The sequence below is a fragment of the Pangasianodon hypophthalmus genome, chromosome 28 (genome assembly GCF_027358585.1).
Source record: "Pangasianodon hypophthalmus isolate fPanHyp1 chromosome 28, fPanHyp1.pri, whole genome shotgun sequence".
NCBI classification, from domain to species: Eukaryota; Metazoa; Chordata; class Actinopteri; order Siluriformes; family Pangasiidae; genus Pangasianodon; species Pangasianodon hypophthalmus.
In genome coordinates, this window is record NC_069737.1 from 9538353 (window position 1) to 9562709 (window position 24357).

A 24357-nucleotide genomic window follows, 5' to 3' on the forward strand; every position below is an offset into this window, starting at 1 on the left:
TACAACCGCACTATTGCAAGTGTGATATTGCTTTTATACAACAGTTCTATAAACATGAAATTAATATTGAGCAAGTAATATTACTGACACAATATGGCCAAATGTTCAGTTTATTTTTGTTCCGCTAACAGAAATAGATCCTGTAGAAGCCACACTTACTTTACGGCACATCAGCTATAAAGTGAGTTTGGCTTCTTTAGACTGTATTTCCACTAGCGATGCAAAAATAATTTATGGATGAAGTAACTACTAACAGGAGCTAGCTAGCTCACAATGATTTGTACATTCCTGTTAAAGGAGCCTCCAATGAAATTGGCATCCCTTCTTCGTTTTCATCTTCAAATGATGAACTTTCATATTTTAAGCAAAAAGTTCCTGAAAAGTATTGTTTGCCATGTCCGCTGATGATGTCACTAACACTACTGTTTCGAAGTAGGAAGTGGAATTTTATGTGGTGAACATAGACAAGTGGAGTGACAGACACAGTGAAATGTCCCAGTGCCATTAAAGTAAATAGAAGCACTCTTTGAACACCACTCGACCAATCAAATTAGTGGACTGGAACTAACTGTTGTATACTTTAAGTGATAACAAGAACTAACTTGTAGTGAGGACATTACACACCATTAAGTGTAAGTGGATGATGAGTATGATCATTCTTTTTCTTATCATTCTTTAATAAATGAAAAAAAAAATTAATCATTAGCAAATTGTTGTGGTATGATAAGCAAAACACTTCAGGATATGCTGCTATTAGAAAATAATCAATGACAGAAATGTTTTGTTCTCCTATAACAGCACATCATATTTTATTCCTTAGTTAATGACTGCAAAGAAGAACCATTTTTACCTGGTGGGCACCTGCAGTGGAAGTCTCCGTTCTCTATGTAGCAAGTGCCATTATTTTGACATGGTTTATTCAGAGACGTGCAGTCAGTAACCTCTGTGGAGCCGTTCTTATCTGAAAGAAACAAACTTAACTATTGCTGCATGGAATTTACAGCCAAAGTTTTAAAAAAGCCTAATTCTTACATTGGTACTGATTTTGCATACAATTATTACAAATAACTATAACGTACAACAATGAGCTTGGCAATATTTCAATGTTAGCTTTATCCACTTAGAATCCAGTTATGTAATTAGTTATGAGTACTGTACCAAGTTCCTACATAGGCATCAAAGTGTTACACATCTCTTTGTAGCCTATCTTAATGTACGTGTAGTGGCATGTCTCTGACGTTCCATGGTCCCAAGATATTTATGGGGACAAACTGGTGAGTATATAAATATACAATTTCAGTAGCAAATGACATATTATGAGAAAGAACCTTCTATAAATTCATATATAAGTTAGTATAAATTATTTGTACATTTGTAGAATATATATGCATCCAAAACATTATTCAAAAATGGGTAACACTTTATATTACAGTACCCCTTTTCCAGTATACAAAACAGTGAAACTACAATTTAGCAATGAATTAGTTATGCATATATGGCTAATTAGACTATGTATTTACATGTGTATAATTACACACATGAATTCCACAATAGGTTCAGTTGTTGAGAAAACATCACAAATAATGCCATTTTATGACAGTAGGTCATAAAATATTAGTACAATAGTAAGTACAATCAATCAAATCAATACAAAAGAACACTACAGTTACAGTAAAAATGCAGCTGCAGTTATAGAACTTGGGGTCATGTTTTTAGTACTTTTTTTATTTATCTCTGATCATCTGTTGTTAGCTCTTAGATACTTTTAACAGTACTAACCAACACACATGCAAACCTTTTTTCACTGAAGTGCATTAATTAATGTCTATATCCACATGCAATTAAATGCTTCATGCTTTAAACCAAGGGTTCTCAGACTTTTTGCAGCTGGGGACCCTTTTAACTGTAAAAAAATAATAATTAAAAAAAATTCTATAAATCCTCAGACTACAGAGTGATATTATGAACATAATCTATTCAAATATTAGACTCATCATTTAAATGTGTATTTTAATATTTGGACTATTTATTGGAGCCATAGTGTTTTCCAGTTCTGATCATTCCACTATTTTTTATGAAAATTGTATAGACCTGCTTGTTTGTTGAGCATCTGAGATTTAGATTAAACTCTTTCAATTCAAGTGACCAGTCAAATGGGGGTAATAAATATAATATCAAATATAATATAAATCACAGACCCCCTGGCTATGCATCACAAACCCCTGAGGGTCCCTGGACCTCACTTTGAGTACCATGGCTTTAAACAACAAACACTTTCACAAAGCATCTTTACAGAAATTCAGATATAGATTTAGACCCATAATGAGCAAACAAGCCAGAGGCAACAGTGGCAAGGCAAAACTCACCTTCTGTCTTTTGAAGGGAATATGTGGAGAGTTTAAACAGGATAATGTCCAGAGGGATGGTACACTTACGGCATAAAAATATTTTTGGTCCCTGCAGCTTTACATGCTACTTAAAACTTTCAGAATGAAGAGTTTAACTATTCAGTAGACTGATCAAATAATAGATAATGTATTTGACAATTCATTTGACTAATACATGTAGCACCTTAGGAAATTTGACATAATTATATGCAGAAAATGTAAGTACAGCAAGATAGAATGGTTAAAATAATGTATAATACGAAGAGCGCCATCACAACTGTGAAGCATGGGGATGGCAGGATCATATTGTGGGGGTGTTTTTCTGGAAAAGGGACTGGTGCACTTCAGAAAATAGATGGCATCATGAGGAAGGATTATCTAGAAATACTACAGCGTGTCTGAGCGAGGAGGCCCACAAACCTGACTGAGTAACACCAGTTCTGTCAAGAGGAATGGGCAAAATTCCAGAAGAGTACTGTGAGAAGCTTTCAATTAAAAGGAAATACCACTAAATACTAACAAATTGTATGTAAACCTTTTATCCTACTGAAAATCTGATATAGTGAATAAAAGCTGAAATAAATCTATATCTTAGCTATTATTTTGAAATGGCCTTTTATGGAAATAAAGTAGATACCGTAATTGACATAACACAGGAAATGTATGGTAAAACTAATTATGTGGAGTTGTGAGTATTTGAATGTTTTTAGCTTAGGTGTTTGTAAACTTTTGTCCTCAATTGTATGTTGTGTTTCCAAACTTGGAAAACTGTTATACAGATCCCCTCATGTACAAGGCTGTAAATTTCCTTCAAAATGTACACAATATGGCCAAAAGTATGTGGACACCTGACCATCACTCCCTTATGTGGTTCTTCCCCAAACAGTTGCCACAAAGTTGGAAATAAACAATTGTCTAGAATGTCTTTGTATGTTGTAGTATTACAGTTTCCCTTCACTGAAACTAAAAGGCTCAAGTTTCAGCACGACAATGCCCCTGTGCACAAAGCGAGGTCTATATAGACATGGTTTGCCAAGGTTGGTGTGGAAGAACTCGAGTGGCCCAAGCCCTGACCTCAACCCCATTGAACACCTTTGGGATGAACAGGAATGCTAACCGCACACCAGGCGTTCTCAGGTAGTGCCTGATCTCACTTATGCACTTGTGGCTTAATAAGCACTAATCCCCACAGCCACGTTCCAAAATCTCAAGGAAAGCCTTCCCAGAAGAGTGGGGGTTATTTTAACAGCAAAGGGGAGACCAACATTGTGTTAATGTCCATGGTTTTGAAATGGACATATAAGGGTGTGACTGTCAGGTATCCACATACTTTCGGCCATATATTGTACTTCAACTACTTATATTTTAGCATTTTAATGCATTAACAGCATTAATAAGCCTAATAATTTAACACAATAATAAACCAATGGATCATGCTTAGTGGCAATAGCTGCAACTAAATTCTTCCCATAATTTGATGGTGGATGGGCTACAACAGCTGAACACCACATCGGGTTCTGCGTAAACTCTATAGACTGTTGTGTGTGAAAATCTGAAGAAATCAACAGTTCTAGCCTTACAAGATTCTGAATCTTGAGGCAAGAAACATATACAAAAAAGCTAGCAGATGACCTGTGGCCTGTGACAATTAGAATAATGTCATTATGGAATGTGACATGTAAATGTAATTGACAGGTAATTGTTCTGCATCAGAAAACATGGACAATATCCCAAAGTATACAATTCTGAAAATGTGAACTTTTACTTTGGTTTTGAATATTTATTTTATGTAATTCCATTAATAATGCAATTAAATGATTACTAGTGTACTCTTGCTCCCCACATTAAGTTCAGTAGTGTGTACTGGGTCATTTTTCATTGGTTTGCATGGACCTTAGTACCCCAATAAGTAGTTTGGATGAACATTATGTAACAAGAAAATTGGAATAATCAGACACTGATTGCATCAGCACTCACCAGCGAATCCCTTGGGGCAGATCCATGCATAATCCCCCAGTAGGTCAACACAGGTGGAATTATGAATGCAGAAACCAGAGTCACAGTTATGTGTTTTTTCCCAGAGATGAACCTCAAAACCTGTGTTCCAGTTAAAAAAAAAAAAAAAAAAAAAATCAACTTCCAAACGGAGAAAACAATTGTTTTATGGTACAGTTATGTTAAGTAATCTCAGAATTAGCTGTTAGGATGTTTTGCTGTCTCTGGTTGTTAAATGTGAAGAATTTGTTTTAATGAATTTTATTCTTTAAAATAATATGCCATGTTAAGAAAAGGGTCAAAATTTTATGCTCCCATAAATGTATCCCAGCGCATGGTCATGCTACAAAATGACTATCATTAGCTCTGTCACGGGTGACAGTGGCTACGGGAGTGCCGTGACTAATGCCAGGCTATCAGTGTCATTGGTGCAGGACAGATTCTCATCATTCCTCAAGCTGACCATGGAACCAATTTCCCCCTCTTGCCATGTCATAAAATTTGACAATTATCTCAACTTCATTAATAATGCACAGCCCTTTTCTGCAATCAAGCCTTAATCAGCATCATGTCTTGCAGGTAGAGGCATTGGTTGAGCCAAAAAATTTAGTGGCAAAAGGCAAGGATTTATTTTCCCCTCTCAGTCTCTCAGTTTAATGATATGACTTAAGGTAAATTACACTGTGGTCTGTGTGTATTGCAGTGAGTTAAGAAGCAGGACAGCTTTATCAGGAGACATTAGCAAATGCAAATGAGTAACATGCTTATGTGCTTATTAATATTTGTATATTAGTAATAAAAATCTGGACTACCCAAAGTGGTCAAATAACAGCAAAGGTCTTCTCTACTATCCCTACTTCACTCACAATGGGCTCAAAAGGAAAGAGCAGACAGTTGGACATGATAATCGATTTGCATCAGTGTTGATTTATCTCACAGAGCAGGCCATCAAAGGCCACAAACACAGAACTGGATCATTATCGGTGTCCCTTTGGTTGCTTGAATCCTACAGCCAATTAGGATTTGTATGACTTTGTTTTCTACACAAAATTAGCTTGACAGAGCTGTTACTGATTCAGAGAACTATGTGGGCATATGCAGCCTTTGCATACAGAATTGTTTAATCACATTTAATACAGACCAGTTCTACCCACTCCCATCTTTGCCTTTAAAAGGTGACCAGCCAAGGATAAATAAAAGACAGAAAGGAGGAGGCATGTACACAAACAAGTACACACACACAAACCTTTTCAGGCTAAGATTCATGTTCTCTATCTGTCAAACAACCAGTCTTATGACTACAATAATATGATTTTTTTTGACAAAATCAATAAACTGGGTTCACAGTTATTTACAATATGCATCCCTTGGCCAGTGGCCAACCACACTGAGGCACTGGAGTTTCATCAGTTCTGCATTTGACCAGACTAATGGTACACTGAGCCACAGTCAGCACAAACAATCTCACACTGTCATCAATTGCTCTCACTTTATCAATTGGCACAACGGGTTCATGGATATTTGCCATTGCACATAAACACGCACCAACAATAGCACTGGACATTCACAATACTGTCTCTGCGGCAAGATCTGTGTGTTAGAGTCATTTTAGGGCACATTTAATGAAACATATCAGAAAACTGTATTTGTGTTAATTAGCTAGAATTATTATTATAACGGTCATTGAAAGTAGTCATTTACAGATGATTTCTATTACTCAGATTGGTGGCTCCAAATCAGAACGAAATTGATACTTTTTGGTTTAGTAATTTAAAATAATTTAATAAACCCAAAAGCATAAAAAAGAAAAAACAAATACCAATAAAACTCTTTCATTCATCAATCAGTACCAAAGTATTTAAACTATTCTATAGCAAGAACAAGTAGAAATCACAGAAGCCAATAAAGCAAGGAGAACATAGATACAGAGGTATATAAATAATTTAAAAAATTCAATACAAAAATTCGTTTAACACTCAGGGCAAACATACCATGCAAGAGGTTGTTTAGAAGTCAAAGTGCTATGTTCTCACCTGCTCACATCACCGAGGATGTTTTCGATTCAAACAGACTAAACACTGCATATGTGAAAACATATAGGTATACTTTGTCTAAAAATACTTTCTAAATGAGCTCACAAAACCACGCTTCATAGTGTTTCCCTCTGGAGGACCAGTGAAGTTTGTAGAGAAGACTTAGTCAGTTCCACCTGAGGTTACATTATTAATGAATTCCTACAAAACCATTCCACCATCAGAACTCCGACAGCTCTACAGTTCATAAGCGACAACCTACACAGAAAGCCTGCAAGGTATTAGTGAAATGACTAATCCCATGTTCTCAGCGAAGGAGTCTGACAAGGAGTTCCATTTCATTTGGTTTGAATTTATAAAAATAGACACAACCCACTGTGTGGGGATCTGTGATGTATATTGTACATAGGTGACTGATGTACATTAAACCCAGAGTGTTTATAATGAAACCACAGGGAGGATCGTAATTCTTGGATTAGGGTTTTTTTTGTTATTATTATTATTATTATTATTATTATTATTATTATTATTCTTTCATTTATAACACAATAGTCTCACACCCAAAACAAAAACACTAGGGCCCATAAGTCAGAGTTGGTTTAAGTGCGTGGAGTGAGTGAACTGATGATATTCACACATGAAACATAACTACATACTTACATGCTATTCAGAAAGCTCTAAGAGATTTGCATACACAGATGGAGTTTGAATAAAACAGAGCTGTGTCTCATTCTGACCTGTGATTTAAGCCTTTTTTTTTGCATATTTTCATGCCCTCTTCATATTACATTACATTTGACAGCAAAGAATGATAAAGCTATTTCCTTCTTCATTCTGTATTTTCTATCCCACATTTTTTTCGGGTTATGTTTAAAGGTAGTGGTCTAGACACTATTGAAAACCCCATTTCGGATGGTTCTGCTCAAGAAAAATCTGCAGCTTTGGAGGAGTAAACTATATTGAGGTAATAATAATAGGTAATTTGCATAATCTCAGTGGATAGCCCAGAAAATTGACTTAAGCAGCTGTGTAAGGCAATCTGAATATGTATAACTTCCCCGACATAAATATTGATCGTAAGTTGCCAAATCTGAATAAGGCCCTAAGCCACATAATAGTAATACCCTTACAATAATGCATAACAGGAATGTATTTCTAACAAATGATTAACAACAATAAATGCCTCAAGAGCTCATATTTGTGACATATCTCTGTGACAGGCCAACCCCCAAAACATTCCTACTACAGATATGTTGCTTCAAAGTCAGGCGACATTAATGAAAGACACACTGCAGCTTGTGACTTGTCCTTGAGAAAATTGCATGGGTTGATTCCATTTACATAAGAAATCACTCACATCTCTCATTTTGATGTATGTCATAGAATAAGTGCAACTAGAGTAATGAAGTTGTGGTTATTGATACAGTAGCATGAACCACTATAAAATAATTTTTTTAGTTGGGTTGATTGTGTGAAGTGTTATGGTGAATAATGATATATGGCAAGCTGGTCTTTTCATCTTGCTTAATTCCTCCATCATATTAAACATAGTCTAAAGGGCACTTTCACATATGCATTTAGTCTGGATGAGTTGAATCCTGCTGTGTTTAACCCCTTGGTGTGGTTCATTACAGCAGATGTGAAAACAGTGACACTTAACACAACACATGGGGCTATTAGCGAACTGCAGAATTTACACCCTGACCGGCTGTTTATTGTTGCCGGAGATTCAACCATGCAAATCTCAAGTCAGTGCTCCCTAAATTCCATCAGCATGTGGAATTTGTAACAAGAGGGAAGAACAGGCTGGATCTTGTTTACACAAACATCCTCGGCGCGTACCAGGCAGAGCCCCGCCCCCACCTTGGCTACTCAGACCACATCTCTGTTATGCTAATCCCAGCATACAGACTGCTTGTCAGACGCTCCAAACAAGTTCTGAAGCAGATGAAAACCTGTCCAGCAGGAGCCATCTCTGCTCTTCAGGACTGTTTTACACACTGACTGGCACATGTTCAGGGAAATGGCAACTGATGGCGACTTCACCAACTTGGAGGAATACACGACATCAGTGACCAGCTATATCAGCAAGTGCACTGATGACGTCACTGTCTCCAAGATCATCACCACCTGCTCCAACCATAAGTCGTGGATGACTGCAGAGGTGCTTGCACTGCTGAGGACCCAAGACTCCACCTTCAGAGCAGGTGACAAGGTGGCCCTAAGAACAGCGAGGGCCAAACTGTCCTGGGCCATCAGAGAGGCAAAGCGCACACACGCACAGAGAATCCACAGCCACTTCAAGGACAGTGGAGACACGTGGCGCATGTGGCAGGCCATCCAGGCCATCACCAACTACAGGAAAAACATCACCTGCCTGTGACAGTGCTGCCTCCCTTCCAGATGCGCTGAACAACTTCTATACTCGATTCGAGGTGCAGGATGACGCGATGGCGAGGAAGACCACCCCTCCTCCCAATGACCAGGTGCTGTGTCTAACCATGGCTCATGTGAGGAAGACTCTACACAGAGTTAACCCACGGAAGGCTGCTGGACCAGACAACATTTCTGGCAAAGTGCTCAGAGGATGTGCAGATGTTTTCATGGACATCTTCAACACCTCCCTGAGCAGCGCCATCGTTCCAATGTGCTTCAAGGCCACCACCATCGTCCCTGTACCAAAGAAGTCTCCAGTGTCCTGCCTCAACAACTACCGTCCCGTTGCACTCACACCCATCATCATGAAGTGCTTCGAGAGGCACATCATGAGGCACATCAAGACCCTGCTGCCCCCCTCACTGGATCCCTTGCAATTCACATACCATCCCAACCGCTCAACAGATGACACCATCACCACCACCCTCCATCTGGCCCTCACCCACCTGGACAAAAAGGACACATATGTTCGAATGCTGTTCAGAGACTTCAGTTCAGCATTCAACACAATCATTCCTCAGCACATGATTGGAAAGCTGAACCTGCTGGGCCTGAACACCTCCTTCTGCAATTGGATCCTGGACTTCCTGACTGGGAGACCACAGTCAGTCCGGATCGGGAACAGTATCTCCAACACCATCACATTGAGCACTGGGACCCTCCAGAGCTGTGTGTTCAGTCCATTGCTGTTCACTCTGCTGACTCACGACTGCGTTGCAATGGCAACTGTGCTGCAATGGTAGTCAGTCTCGAATCACATCATCAAGTTCGTGGATGACACGACTGTGGTGGGTCTCATCGGCAAGAACGACAAGTCAGCATACAGAGAGGAGGTGCAGTGGCTAACAGACTGGTGCGGAACCAACAACCTGTCTCTGAATGTGGACAAAACTAAAGAGATGGTTGTTGACTTCAGGACAGAACAGAGTGACCACTCTCCGCTGAACATCGGTGGCTCCTCCATGGAGATCGTCAAGAGCACCAAATTTCTTGGTCTTCACCAGGTCTTCACTTGGTCTTCACCTGGTCCCTCAACACCAGCTCCATAACAAAGAAAGCCCAGCAGTGTCTCTACTTTCTGCGAAGGCTGAGGAAAGCCCATCTTCCACCCCCCATCCTCACCATGTTCTACAGAGGGACTATCAAGCGCATCCTGAGCAGCTGCATCACTGCATAGTTTGGGAATTGCACCGTCTCGGATCGCAAGACCTGCAACGGATAGTGAGGACAGCTGAGAAGATCTTTGGGGTCTCTCTTCCCGCCATCACGGACACTTACACCACACGCTGCATCCGCAAAGCCACCAGCATTGTGGATGACCCCATGCATCCCTCACACAAACTCTACACCCTCCTGCCATCTGGCAAACTGTACCGAAGCATTCGGGCCCTCACGGCCAGACTGTGCAACAGTTTCTTCCCCCAAGTCATCAGACTCCTCAACACTCAGAGACTGGATTGAAAACACACACACACTCAACTGAACATCACCCGATCCTTTTTGCAATTTTTGCACATCTCTGTATTCAATTTCTGCTGCTATAAATATTTATTATATACTGTATATAATCTTTATACTCTCTACCTGGCTGCTACTCCTTATGTTTACATTTACAGCAACTTATATTGTTACTCTTTGCACTACTCTCATCTGATTCACCTTCTACTAGAACTGTGTACTAGCCGGCGCTGCACTATAACTTACTGTGCCCATTGTCTTGTTTTGGCAGTTTTGTACTGTCTTGTGCTGTCTGCACATGTTTGCTCTGTGCACTTTATGTAAATATATGTAGCCTCCTGTAGTTCTGTGTTTGTTTTATGTAGCACCTTGGTCCTGGAGGAACATTGTTTCATTTCACTGTGTACTAACTAGCTGTATATGGTTGAAATGACAATAAAGCCACTTGACTTAACTCAAATGCATAATAAAGTGTTTCAGTACTCTTTCAAACAAATCCTGATGAGAACTGATTTAACACTATATCTTTTCACAGTTGTAGGTGGTGAACTAAACATGGTATTTTGGAATTCTTTATATTCTATATAAATTGTAAAATACATTTTCATAGGGGATGCAAACTTTCAACTGTAAGTTTGGATTCAACTGTAGAGGAGACACTAGCTGTCCAGTAAACTGTAATAGACCAAGCAAAAGACCGAGACTACAACACTGTGCAACCCTACTCTATTGTAAAATTAATTCAATTCTTTTTTCCATTAAAAATACTCCTTAATGAAAAAGCAAATACATGTTTTCAGAAGGTTTTTTAAATTTATTATAAATAACCATTTATACCAAAGTACTCTGTTGAAGCTCCTTGGCAGTGATTATAGCCTTAAGTCTCCTTTGGTCTGAGCTATAAGCTTAGCAAACATGGATTTGAGGATCTTCTCCCATGTCTCTCTGCAGATTCTTTCAAGCTCTGTTGGGTTGAATGGAGAGCATTGCTGTAGCACTAATTTCAGGTTTCTACTGACATCTTCAATCTGGTTCACTTCCTGGCTCTGGATGAACTACTGAAGGGCATTCACAGAATTGTCCCAAAGCCACTCCTGTGTTCACTTGGCAGTGTTTATTTGGGTCACTGGTGTATCTGAAGGTGAAACCTTGCCCAAAGCTGTAGTCCTGAACAGGTTTTGTTCAAGAATGTACTTTGATCTTGTACATCTTTTTCTTGAACCAGTCGAGCCTCCCATCCCCTGCTGCTTAAAAACCCTGCTAATATGCTGCCACTACCATGCTTTAACAAAGGGATGGAATTAGTCAGGTGATGAGCAATGCTTGGTTTCCTCTAGATCTAACAATTAGAATGTAACATTCAGGCCAAATAGTTCAAATTGGTTTCATCAAACAATAGAAATTGCAGTCATGAGCTCTTTACTAAGAAGTGACCTCTGACCAACTTTCATTCTGATTGGTGGAACACAGAGATGGCAGTTCTTCTGGCAGGTACAGTGTGTTCAGTTTGGCTCAATGGACAGCTCTAAGAAGGGTCTCTCTCTTTCGCTCTTTTCTATTTAAGAATGATCAAGGCCACTGCATCCATTTCCCAGAGCTGTACCTTGACACAATCCTGTCTACTGGCATTTCCTTTAACCTCATGGCTTAGTTTTTGCTTAGCTGTATGCTTTTTTTTTTTTTTTAAATCATGTCAATCACCTGATCAGCTGTATTGTAGAAACAACAAGAATGATTAATGGAAACGGAATGCATCTGAACTCAATTTCAAGTGTCACACCAATGAGTCTAAATATGTGGGTATTTTTCTTTTCTTTTTTATACTTTATACTTTAAAATTACAACAGTGTGTAAAAACCTGTCTGTTTTTTTTTATTATTGTGTTTTGCTGAGTGATGAGAATATGGGGCAGTCGTGGCCTAATGGATAGAGAGTCGGACTTGCGACCCGAAGGTGAACCTAAAGGTTATGGGTTCGAGTGTCAGGTCCGGCAGGGATTGTAGGTGGGGGGAGTGAATGACCAGCGCTCTCTTCCACCCTTAATATCACGACTGAGGTGAGACCCTTGAGCAAGGCACCGGACCCCCTAACTGCTCCCCAGGCGCCGCAGCAAAAAAGGCTGCCCACTGCTCCTGGTGTGTGTGTGTGTGTGTGTGTGTGTGTTCACTACTGTGTGTGTGCACTTGGATGGGTTAAATGCAGAGCACAAATTCCGAGTATGGGTCACCATACTTGGCCACAAGTCACTTCACTTCAAAACGGAATAAATTTGAGTTAAGCTGTACCAAAATGAGTATACAGTACACATGCAAAGAAATGCTGTAGAGAAAAGATGCCTTCAAAAATAAAAAGAAACTAAATGTTTCTACATTAAAAAAATACTATAAACAGTAATAAATGAAACAAAGTCAATATTTGGTGTGACGATCCTTTGCTTTAAAAAAAAATAGTAGTCTCAGGTACAATTCTTTCAGTTTTATAAGGAAATTAGCTGGTAAGTTTTACAGAGCATCTTGCAGATCCAGCCACAGTTCTTCTGGAGATTTTGTGACACTTGTTTCTTATTTTTAAACCCAGCAGCTTTCATTATGTTTTTTTTTTTTCTGAAAAGTGGTGTCTTATGTAATATGCTGCTTTCTTTACTGATATACAAACATTTTTCTGTAACATTTAATTTTGCGCTGGAAAACTAATGTTTGGAATTCTAAAATGTTTTTGTACTGAATCAATAATGTAGAAGTCATAAAATAAAAATCTATAACAAAGTTTGTACTAAAAAAATAGGGTGCCTAAGACTTTTGCACAGTACTGTGGAAAAAGTTCTTTCTGAATGCAACGAAAATGTTATCATAGTGTTAGTGTTGTAGTGTTTGTTACTTCCTTGGTGTAGAATGTAGTAGTTGGAAGGTTTCTGGAAAACAGCAGCACAGGACACTTCAGACAGAATGCCCCTTGTCAGCTGGGCTTCTTTGGTAATTCTATGTTCATTGTTGTGAAAGTGTTTATAGCTAATGGAAATTAAATTGCTTCTCATTCTTTGATGTGCTCAATAAAATAACCACCTATTCTTTTGATTTCTCCAGTGTAAACACAAATAGGAACTCCTCCAGCACTATGCAGAGGTTATTGCTGATAGAAACAGATCATTTGGGCAATTTAGCATAGCCAATCCTAACTTCATGGATGTTTTTGGGAGGTGGGAGGAGAATGTAAAGGAGCTCAGGATCAAACCAGGAACCCTGGAGCTGTGAGGGGGCAATGCTACTGACTGCACCATCCTGGTTGATGTTTGTCATGCTGGTAAGTTATTAAAGTGGCTTAAAATTTTAAACTGGTTTGCTAAATATTTAACACTGGTTTGTTAAACTGCATTTGTTAAACTTAGTAACAGACATGCCTTGCAAAAAATAATAAAAATAATAACCAGACATGCCAGAGCTGGATGAAAAAAAAAATAGACAGATCCCTTCAAGTGAATAAGTAAGTAAGTAAATTGTTCAAAAACTCAACCAACCTCATTTTTAAAGCCTATATGGATACCTCTCATTGTACATGGCTGTTCCTTCTTTAATTAAGGCTTGTTAGCCAGAACAAAATGTTTCCAAAATTAGAATTCTGTTATGGCTGCTTTATTTTTTATTAGGTAAAGCCATCTTTTTGACTTGGAGATTTATGAAGCCATCGATTCCTGCTCTAGCACTTTTTATGCTGCCCGGTATGGTAATAGGCTCATCTATGCCTCAGAGGCTCGGTGTGGATGATCTGATCCATATCACATTTGTCTGGCCTAGCAGAGTCACTAACTGTGAGCCACTGATGGATGAGTGCATCAATGGTCTTTGTTATAAATAAAACAGCCACCCATGGTAAGTAATATTCACTCAATGTCGCAGAACAAAGCCGAACAAAGCATGTTGCTTGACAATTGACAATTGAATGAAATACAACATATATCCATGGATCTTCATGTGTTAAAAATAAAGAAAATGGATTGGACACTAGTGTCAAACAAATACAAACACATTCATGACATCCCTCATCACACATATCCAAGAGAATTTACTGCCACTATCCTGCTTGCATCTGAACATAACTGCATCTGACTACCTATACCTAAAAAATATTCAGCTGAGAAATATAACATTAAATCATAATGATTTAAACTGCCTATATGCTGATTAAATCTTATTTGGTGGAAGTCACCAGCAGACAGCACGTGCTTCAGTCAAATCGTGGGAGAAGTATTTAATAACTAATTGCTCGTGCAATTCAGTGGGAGGTTAATGTTGCATGAAGGAATGTCATACTTACTGTGCAGCCTTATCCAAATGGGACTCGCTGACCCGACCCAAGGCAGGGAGTTACTTTTATTATCCAAAAAACACTGGAGCACTGCACATACCCATGGCTATACCACAACATTCATACCAGTGTCTCAATAAGCATCTTAACACAAGTCTTAAAAAATCATAATACATAATTAAGCTGGCACAAGCAACTGTATCTACTGCCAAATGCAAAGATCTCCTCACTGCTACGTACAGGATATGGTTCATAAGGAGGAAAATGAATGGCGGGCATTACATTGCATTTAATCTTAAGCTGTTCTCCAGCTGCTACACATAAACCATTAAACTCCACTTCCCCTTCTTGAAAAGGTAATAAAGCAAGACGTAATCCACATTCTGCCATGTGTTTTGTTGTAGTGCTTAAATGGAAAGCATAATTTCATGCAATACAAATAAAGGCGCAAAAGCATTGTGTGAATGTAGGTTTCTCAAATAAATAAATAAATAAATAAATAAATAAATAAAATAAAGCAGGATTAGCTATACTGTGGAGGAGGGATGTAGGGATAATGATAGAGATGGAGGGGTGTAACGATACATCATGATACAATGCAACGCAATGCAAAAATTTCACAATTGTGGGAATGTGAAATTCACATAATGGAAATCAGAATTCTATTAATAATGCAATTGCCCTGTTTGAACACCAGAGGTCCCAATCTGTGCAACCTATAAAGTATATAGAGACCACATTGGGCCCAATAGCACTAGATCGCAATGACAGACATGCATGTAATTATACAGTTACACAACCATGTTATAACAGTTAAAAGGAGCTCTTCTATAGCTTTTCATATAACACCAGCCCCGCACAGCTGTGATCTATAGTGCCCGAGAACAAGGCCACGGAAATCGGGCATTTTAGCTGACTTTGAAGCTTTATTTCCAGATAAAATGACACCTCGGGTGCTGCTACAGAGCTCATTATGTTTCAATTGATTTTCCCCAGGACAGAGATTGTTTATTCAATCAAATATTTGGGGAGAATTGATCAATTTAATTTTTTCTTTATTTATTTTTAAGATAAGGTGAACCTGTAGTACATTTTGTTTACAATATTAGACCTTTGTTCATAGCAATTTTTATTTAGTTAGTTTTATACAGATGAAATGCACATTGTTTTGCACTATTAATGATTCAGAAATTTAAAAAAAAGAGTCTTTTCAGTCCAAATTTTTCTTCCTTTAAATTTTGTTCAAATATTCTGAGAATCGAACTGAATAACAAATCGTGAAGCCAGTATTGTGAATCGATTTGAACTCTGAATAATGCATGTATTATTCAGAAGGATCAGATAATGTTTGCTAAATGTAAAGTAACCATTTTGACTCATTGGAGCACTGTTGCCCAGCTTCATAGTAGATTCTGAGAGTGTGCCCAGCAAGCATTCTTCGGATCTTTTTTGGAATGCAACATACTCAAAACTGAAGTAAACCTCATAAAATATTATTAGATGGTTGTTGTCAGATATGGGTCACATATAGTAAGATATAGACCACGCCCACTTCCACTTTAAATGTGAATACAGATATGAATATCTGAAGCACTAAAAATTCCAGATACAGCTAGTATCTGTATCAAAACATATCAAATATCTTTCCTTACATCTTACCCACACCAGACCATGGGAACATATCACCACCACACTTGGAAAGTTACAATGGCTCTCTGATTGATTCCATATACTGTATAAAATACTCCTGCTTTTTAAGTCCCTGCCTGGTCTGTCTCCCATCTATCTAGGTGGTCTATCTAGCCTCCTTCTTCCATACTCTTAGATCTCTCACTCACCTACTCACTGTCCCTTCAACTAGACTCTGCACTGTAGGAGACAGGGCTTTTAGTGTTGCTGCCCCAAAACTCTGGAACTCTCTTTCAGCATGTCTCTTCCCTATTTCAAAACTCAAGTAAAACCCATCTTTTCTGCCTTGCTTTTGCACCTAGCCAATGACTCCTTTGCATTCTGTCATACTGTGCCCTCTACAGTTTAGCTTACTATAATGTTCTATGGCAAAGTTTTAGATACACATGCATTTTATTATTATTATTATTATTATTATTATTATTAAGAAGAAGAAGAAGAAGAATTAATCCCTCATTTTGTTTTCCAAGGTCAGTGTCAAGGCTGGGGAGGAAGAGAGAGAAACATTGGAAAACACAGAAAAAACCTGAATAAAGCAATAATCTTACAAAACTACAGCCATTTAAGAAACCCGGAAAAGTATTGTACTGGTAAAGTTCACCCAATACAATAGCTGCATACAGTCCCCTCCAAAAATATTGGAACAGCAATGCCAATTCTATTGTTTTCATGAGCCATTTAGGTTTGAGATCAAAAGATAAATATGAGACAATAGATCAGAATTTCAGCTTTCATTTCCTGATATTTACACCTAGATGTGTTAAACAAGTATTGCGTAGTAATGCAATTACTTAATTATGAAATCTAATCATCACGGTATGGCATTCCTTACATCCATAATTAGCATAATTAGATTACATTTTATTCATGTACGAAAACACCATATTGGATAATGCACTGCTATATATATTTTTTTCCCAAATGAAAGATTTGGAGAGTTTATACATGACCCAGGTTCTCCCAAAAATGTTAAATATTTTTAATTACTCATTATTTCCACTATTATCAGAATATTATGATAGCTTTGCCTATACCTATAAAAAAGGATAATCTACAATGTTCACTGTTAGATAAGTGGCTAAAGGTGTGTCTATGCCAGGAAAGCAGATCACCTTTTCCTGGCATATTTGCTAACTCTGCATTGATAATAATCATATACCACTCACTTAACTGGACTTTTCAGAAGCCGATAAAAACCACAAATCTCATCTGCCACTAAAATCACACCAGCTAAAAAACCTAATCTGACAGGTCAGGTCACCTGTTTTCTTTCAGAATCAGGAATATATGAAGTATCTTTAACAAGCACAAGAAAACTTACACTGATGCACTGATGTATTTTTGTCACATGGGGTGGGAAATTAACTCCTGTTGCATGTTTGAGATACGGACCACATGTTTCTCTTGAACGGGAAATATATCTATGTGCAATGCATGTGCAGTGGATATATACATATACACACACACACACACTAAATATAAAATCAGGACCATAAGTAATTGGGACGGTGACACAATTTTCATAATTTTGTCTCTGTACACCACCACAATGGATTTGAAATGAAGCAGTCAAGATTTCATTGAAGTGTAGACTTTCAGCTTTAATTCAAGGGGTTTAAGATAGGCTCAAAAGTACATGGACATTTGACTGACAAACAGTTTTATGGCAAGGTGTGGCCTGTTTCCTCATTATTTCATGACAAATTAAGGAGATAAAAGGTCTTATTAAAAGGCCATCATTAGGCTTAAAAAAAAAATGACTAGTAAACAACTTCCCTTTTACATGGCGATTTTATGGCTATGTGTGTGCACTCTACTGTCCAAGTTACAACTGGTAAACCTGTGTTGACGTGAAAATCCATCATTATTGTTGCCTTTCTGGTACCGTATTTGGAAATGTAATATATTGCAGCATAGCTTTATTTGTTTACACAAAGAAACACCCCCAAATTGCTATATAGGATAAACAACTTCCCTTTAACATGATAATTTTATGGCTATGCGCCTGCACTCTACTGTCCTAGTTGATGTACCTGTGTTGATGTGAAAATCTCTCATGCCTCTCTGGTACCATATTTGGAAATGTAATGTACTGCAGCACGAGCAATATGAAGCATCTAAGACACATAATTATTCAGTTCATAGTTGGTTGGGAAATAGAAAGGAAATTCTAGAATAGAAAGGACTTGAGTGTGCACAGGGATGCTATTGCTGTGTTTTGTTGGCCTCTCCTAAATCATCATATCAACCTATCAGCATAGAGGGTCCTCTGCTCCTTAAAAACACATTCCTCCCTGCGCAAATCTCTGCATGCCAAACCATCAAACAAGACATCATCCCAATTAATCTTTAGATGTGCCTTTTAAATGATTTTACTTTACATTTTAGGCATCATCATGGGAGCTCTTCATAATTAGTCTACCTGCGATTACACATTTCTTCCACTTCTGCATATGCATGGTCAGGAGTGTGCGTAAATATGTGCACAAACTCATGCACAAGAATAACTTGATAAATTACATTCTGTGAACAGAAACCTGCATAAGCATGTTAACAAAACTATGCATATGTGGTTGATAAATGAGACTCCCGAAGTAGTCAGAGCTGTCTTGTTCTTCCAATAATTGTACTTCCAGTAGCTAGAGTTATTGGGCTAACTCAATCACATTGTATATCCGCAGAGCCATCTCTGAAGCAGATACATGCAAACCAACAGATGTGAAATTGTTCAGGTAGAGGACTACCTTAAACCCCTGATTTGTTGAAAAACAATACTTTATCAGCATATTGCTGTCATAAATAAACTAATTATGACTGATAAAATGTGTCATAAAGCAGGAGTGGCTCATGATCATAGATTTTGGTGGGGCAGGATAGCTTAAAGTCTAAAAAGAAATGTAGCTTGTTGATATTTCAGATGCATGACTTTTATTAAAAATCATACTTTATAATTTTATAAGCAACTGGTTTCTGTTTACTGATAATTGCAGTCCAAAGACACATTACTCACCCAGCTAGTTATGTAGCTAGCTAGATAACAGTGTAGATTAAACTTAAAGAACTGAAAACTACAACTGAAAGATGGTTCACTCTGCAAACTTATGTCAAATGCTGTTGTTGGATCAGCAGGTGTGGATCCTGCCGACATTGTCAAAGCATCCAACACAGAGAGACAAACACAGAAGAGATAATGTCATTAACTGTCCTGTCCACTGCCTCTTCCCCAATTGCTCATAGAATGGGGCAGCATGATTCGTGCCCTCTCTGTTAGCACTTGTCGTAGTTCCCATTTTTGACCTAGGTGCAATAATTACTCTATGGAGCTATATGGTGCAGTGAGCACACTGCCCCATGATCGCATAACCTCTAGAAAGGCAAACAAATCTGGCTTACATATCTGTCAAATAGCATTTTTTTTAAATGACCAGTCACGCAAACTAGGAAACTGGTATTTCAACAGAATTTAAATCTATGGGGCTTGGGTGAATGAGGACTTTATAAAGCTCAACATTTGTTGAATGGCTGATTTATATGGTTGGACTCTCCCCCACCTGCCCTATGGACGAGGCACCACTGTGGTAATGGCAAACAGTTTCATTCCTGACGATGGTTCAATGTGATGCAAACACCAACAGCCTCTAAATATGAGACCTCCATGCTGTTAGGCTGTTATCACAGATTAAACATGTGATCTTGCTTTTGATCACATTATGAATTCTTATTTTTATAATACCTTTAAGCTTCTGAATCCTTAAGCATGCATAGGTAGTTATTAATAACGTACTGAAATTTTAACTACATTCAGACCTTAGATGTAACTACAGTTCTACTTCACTTGTTCTTGACCACTAAGACAGTTTCCTTCTGAACTAGTGGAGTATTTCCATTTGCTCTTGCGACTTGAGACTCTCCTTGTAGCCACGTTGTCACCTTGTGACTGTGACCCCATGGGGGAGCCTATTGAAAGGTCCCAGGTATGTCATGTTCATCCTCTTTCCTATTCTCAATTTGCCAAGGAATAGAGGAAGAGAATTCAAGACACTAGGTATAGCACCTTATCTGCATTGTCCAGGAAGTGTGCATTGTAAATCTAGTCTTTGACTTCTTACTTACCATGGTTGACTGTTGCCTATGGTTTGTGTCAGCATGTAGCGGTATGGGCACTGTGGATGCAGAGTAACTAATTTCTAAATTTTATGAATTTATGAATTCAAACTTGTATTTCAAGTCAGGATGGTGAGCTGTTTGTTCTGCCAGGCCCAGATGGAGTTGGATGATGGACAGTGACCAATGGCCAAATTACTTGTGAATGACGCATCTTTAACAAGAACTTACAGAGCTTTTCTTTAAATGCGGAATAATGCCAACAGCAATGTGTGAAGCTCACAGGCTATGTAAATACTACTGACTACTCATTATGCTTAATTTGCAACTTGAGACACCTGATTTGTTTCCATTGTATTTTTATACTTTTAATTGAGTTAGACTGAATGTTTCTGAAAATATATCATCTCTTTGTTGTTCAGTAAGTTTCAGATTTGACCACCCACTCCTTCCTCCATCAGAGCAAAAATGTATCATCTCTGCATCAAAATAATGCCAGTCATGACTCCTTTTTTTACATTTTCATACAGGCATGTAGGGCATGGTTTCTTTTCCCGAAACAATGGTTCCAGTATTTAAAATTCTTACAATGAAATTAGGAATGAGATGGAGGCTTTATTAAACCTTGGGCAAATTTTCTATAGCTCAATGTAACCAAAACATGACCAGAATGAATTAATTCTAAAACTAAAAATAGCTTACAGAAAAAATGAAAAAGTATATTACACACATTATGATTTCATGGCCTCAATTTTGTATGTTATTTTTACATTAAACTGTGTTTTAAATTTATGGCAAATTAAATATAAAGTAAAAGAATACATTTTTGTGACATGATCACTCATTTCTGCAATATAGCATTTTTCCTCACAGCCATATTTTTCATGCAAAACAATATGTCTTTTATCAAGTGCTATTATATAGACTGATAATGGAGCCCATAGTTTTAATTGAGCAATTTGCAAATGTGATCAAATTAACATTCTTATCATAATAAGATCCTTTCCACATCCTGTTCTTGACAGTCAGACTTAATATATTCACAATATACACCAATGTGCACCTCACCTGTACACCTGGACTTTCAACTATCCAATCAACCAATTATGTGGCAGCAATGCATAAAATCATGCAGATACAAGACAAGAGCCAGAGTCAGAATGAGGACAACTGTGATGTCATTGATTTCAACCATGTCAAAGTTGTTTCTGCCAGACGGGCTGGTTTGAGAATTTCAGAAACTGCTGATTTTCGGGGATTTCCATGCACAACAGTTACAAGAGTGGACAGAATGGTACAAAAAACATCCAGTGAGCAGCAGTTCTGTCGGTAGAAATGCCTTGTTGATGAGAGAGGTCAGAGGAGAGTGTCTGGGCTCTTCAGAGAGTACATAAAAGTTACGGTAACTCAAACACTCTTTACAACCATGGTGAGCAGAAAAGCATCTCAGAACACACAAACCTTGACACCAAACCTTGAGGTGCATGGGCTACAACAGCAAAAGACCACATCAAGTTCCACTCCTGTCAGATAAGAACAGGAATCTGAGGCTACAGTGGGCACAGGTTCACCCAAACTGCACAGTTGAATACTGGAAAAACGTCCGGTGGTTATTTGAGTTACTGAATTCAATTAACAGCAAATGGGAAAAAAATACATATATCTGCTTTATCAAGCCATGTTTTCACTATTTATTTATCTATATCCAATTTAGTCACCTGCCCATTCCTACCCACTAGCTAGATCTCCCCTTTCATACAACAGCTATCAACTGGGAAGAGTGAAGGCTAACATGTTTCCTCCGAGACACGTGAAGGCAGCCAATCACAACTTTTCAATCTGCTGCTCATGCTGAGACACAAGGAAGCATAACACACTCAGAAGAAAGCCCTATCTGCCCTCTTACACAGACTGGCTAGTGTTGCTGTGATTGAAAGTGGTGATTTTTTTGATTAAAGAAAAGTGCCTGATTTAAAATGGGATGATCTAGACACAACTGAAAACACCCTGTTCTGAAAGCTCTACAGAAGAAGTGTGCTGTCCTCGATATATGTTCTGTATATAACTTGACAGCCAGATAAACTCTTCCCTAACATCAAGACTCTGAAGACAGTTGACTCCTTGTCCACAGGTTTATTGACATTGCAAGGAAAGGTGAAACTGAAACATACAAATGGGTAATCAGCACTACGCTTGCACTTTTTAACATGAACAGATATATTAACTTGAATACTATGAATTAACGTTTTTACTGTTACTATTTTTATGTCTTTAATAAACATTTCTGAATGAAATATATCGTATCATTTTAATCTGTAATCGCTTATCCAATCACTAAATTAACTGCACTTGTAGTATTAACTTTCAATGATCTAGGAACAGTACAGCAACTGACATAACATTACATTAGTACTATAGTAATGTATATGGTAAACAACAGACTTTTAACAGTAATTTTATAAAATGCAACACTGTCCCCAAAATAATGATCTGCAATCGTAGATATTGTTAAAAACAATCAATACATACCCACGATGCTACAAAGGGCATAAGATGTATGCAGATGTCACAGGATTATCTTAAATGCATTACACATACTGCTCTCTGTGCCATGCTTGACTACTTCCTGATTAATGGTCACATGTCATAGGACCTTACTGAACCCGAAGATTCTTAAAGAGGACACGGCTAAATAAAGGGATCACTTGAAGAGAAGAAACAAGACCTCGAAGATATTAAAGTGTAACAGAACACTCCCCGCCTGATGTGCTTACACATCACTCAACAAATTCTATTACAATCAATCTACTTTGGATTCTGGGGAAAGTAGAAGCACTATTTCTACAACTGGCCTAAGAAAATGTGTAGAACCTCCTGGTTTGATGACCTTGACCTCCACTTGACGTGCCTTCCTATCTTGGCTAGGGAAGGTCTGTGTGACCAGTCCAAGAGGCCATTCATTTCGTGGTACTTGGCTGTTCTTGAGGAGAACACCACTTCCTGGTCTGACATTTGGATGACTAGACTGCCATTCCTTGCATGCCTGTAGGGTTGGCAGGAACTGCTTTCACCATCTTTCCCAGGTGGTGTTGGAAAGTTGTTGCACTTGCCGCCACTGGGACTTATAGAGGTCTGCAACTCCAAACTCGCCTGCAGGTGCAGCAACATAGTTCACCTTTTGTGTAAGGAGAGCTGCTGGGGTGAGTATAAATGACTCATCAGGGTCTGTCGTCACAGGAACAAGAGGCCTGGCATTGATAATGGCTGCTACCTCCGCCATGAAGGTCACCACCACAATGGGAAGTGTGTGGAGGATTAAAGGTCCAAGTGCAACCTTGACTTGCCAGATACATCTTCACAGTTTTGCTATCAATGTTTGAAGGTATCTTTAAGTCCTTACACGCACCGACAAAGTTTGTGCCACGGTCTGAATTTGGTCCCCGCACAGCAAGAAAATGTCTAAGAGCATTGATGAAGCTAGATGTGTCGAGTGACGCTATAACTTCGATATGAATGGCTCTTATGCTCATACATGTAAAAATGACAGTCCACCTATTACTGTGAAAGAACCCTCCTCTTGTCTGTCATGAGGACATACTCCAAGGACCAAATACATCCACTCCAACACTAGTAAAGGGAGGGTCAACTGAGATGCGATCTGCTGGGAGGCTGGCCATTTTCTGGACACTGAATGGAGCTCTGAGCCGTCTGCAAGTCACACACTGATGGATGATGCTGCTCACACTTCGTTTCCCACCAATTATCCAAAAGCCGGCTGAACAGACAGAACCTTCCGTAAAGTATTGGCCTTGATGGTGAATGTGCTCATGGTGGTGTCTAATGAGCAAGGTTGCGATGTGATGCTTGCCAGGGATTATCAAAGGAGACTTTTCATTCTGACTAAGGCTTGAATGGTGGAGACGGCCTTCGACTCTCAGTAGACCTTGTGCATC

The 24357-nt window shown here is 38.5% G+C and overlaps 1 protein-coding gene across 1 annotated transcript in view; it reads right to left on the reverse strand.

The window, feature by feature from the left end:
* LOC113544265 (protein eyes shut homolog) overlaps nucleotides 1-23572 on the reverse strand; it is a 50243-nt gene extending 26671 nt beyond the window's left edge. The window contains exons 1-3 of the mRNA XM_053230726.1: nucleotides 23476-23572; nucleotides 4365-4484; nucleotides 851-961 (exon numbers count right to left, since the gene is read on the reverse strand). Of these exons, the coding sequence (XP_053086701.1) occupies nucleotides 851-961; nucleotides 4365-4484; nucleotides 23476-23572 (328 nt within the window). The remainder of the gene's footprint in view (nucleotides 1-850; nucleotides 962-4364; nucleotides 4485-23475) is intronic.
* Between the last annotated feature and the right edge of the window lie 785 nt (nucleotides 23573-24357).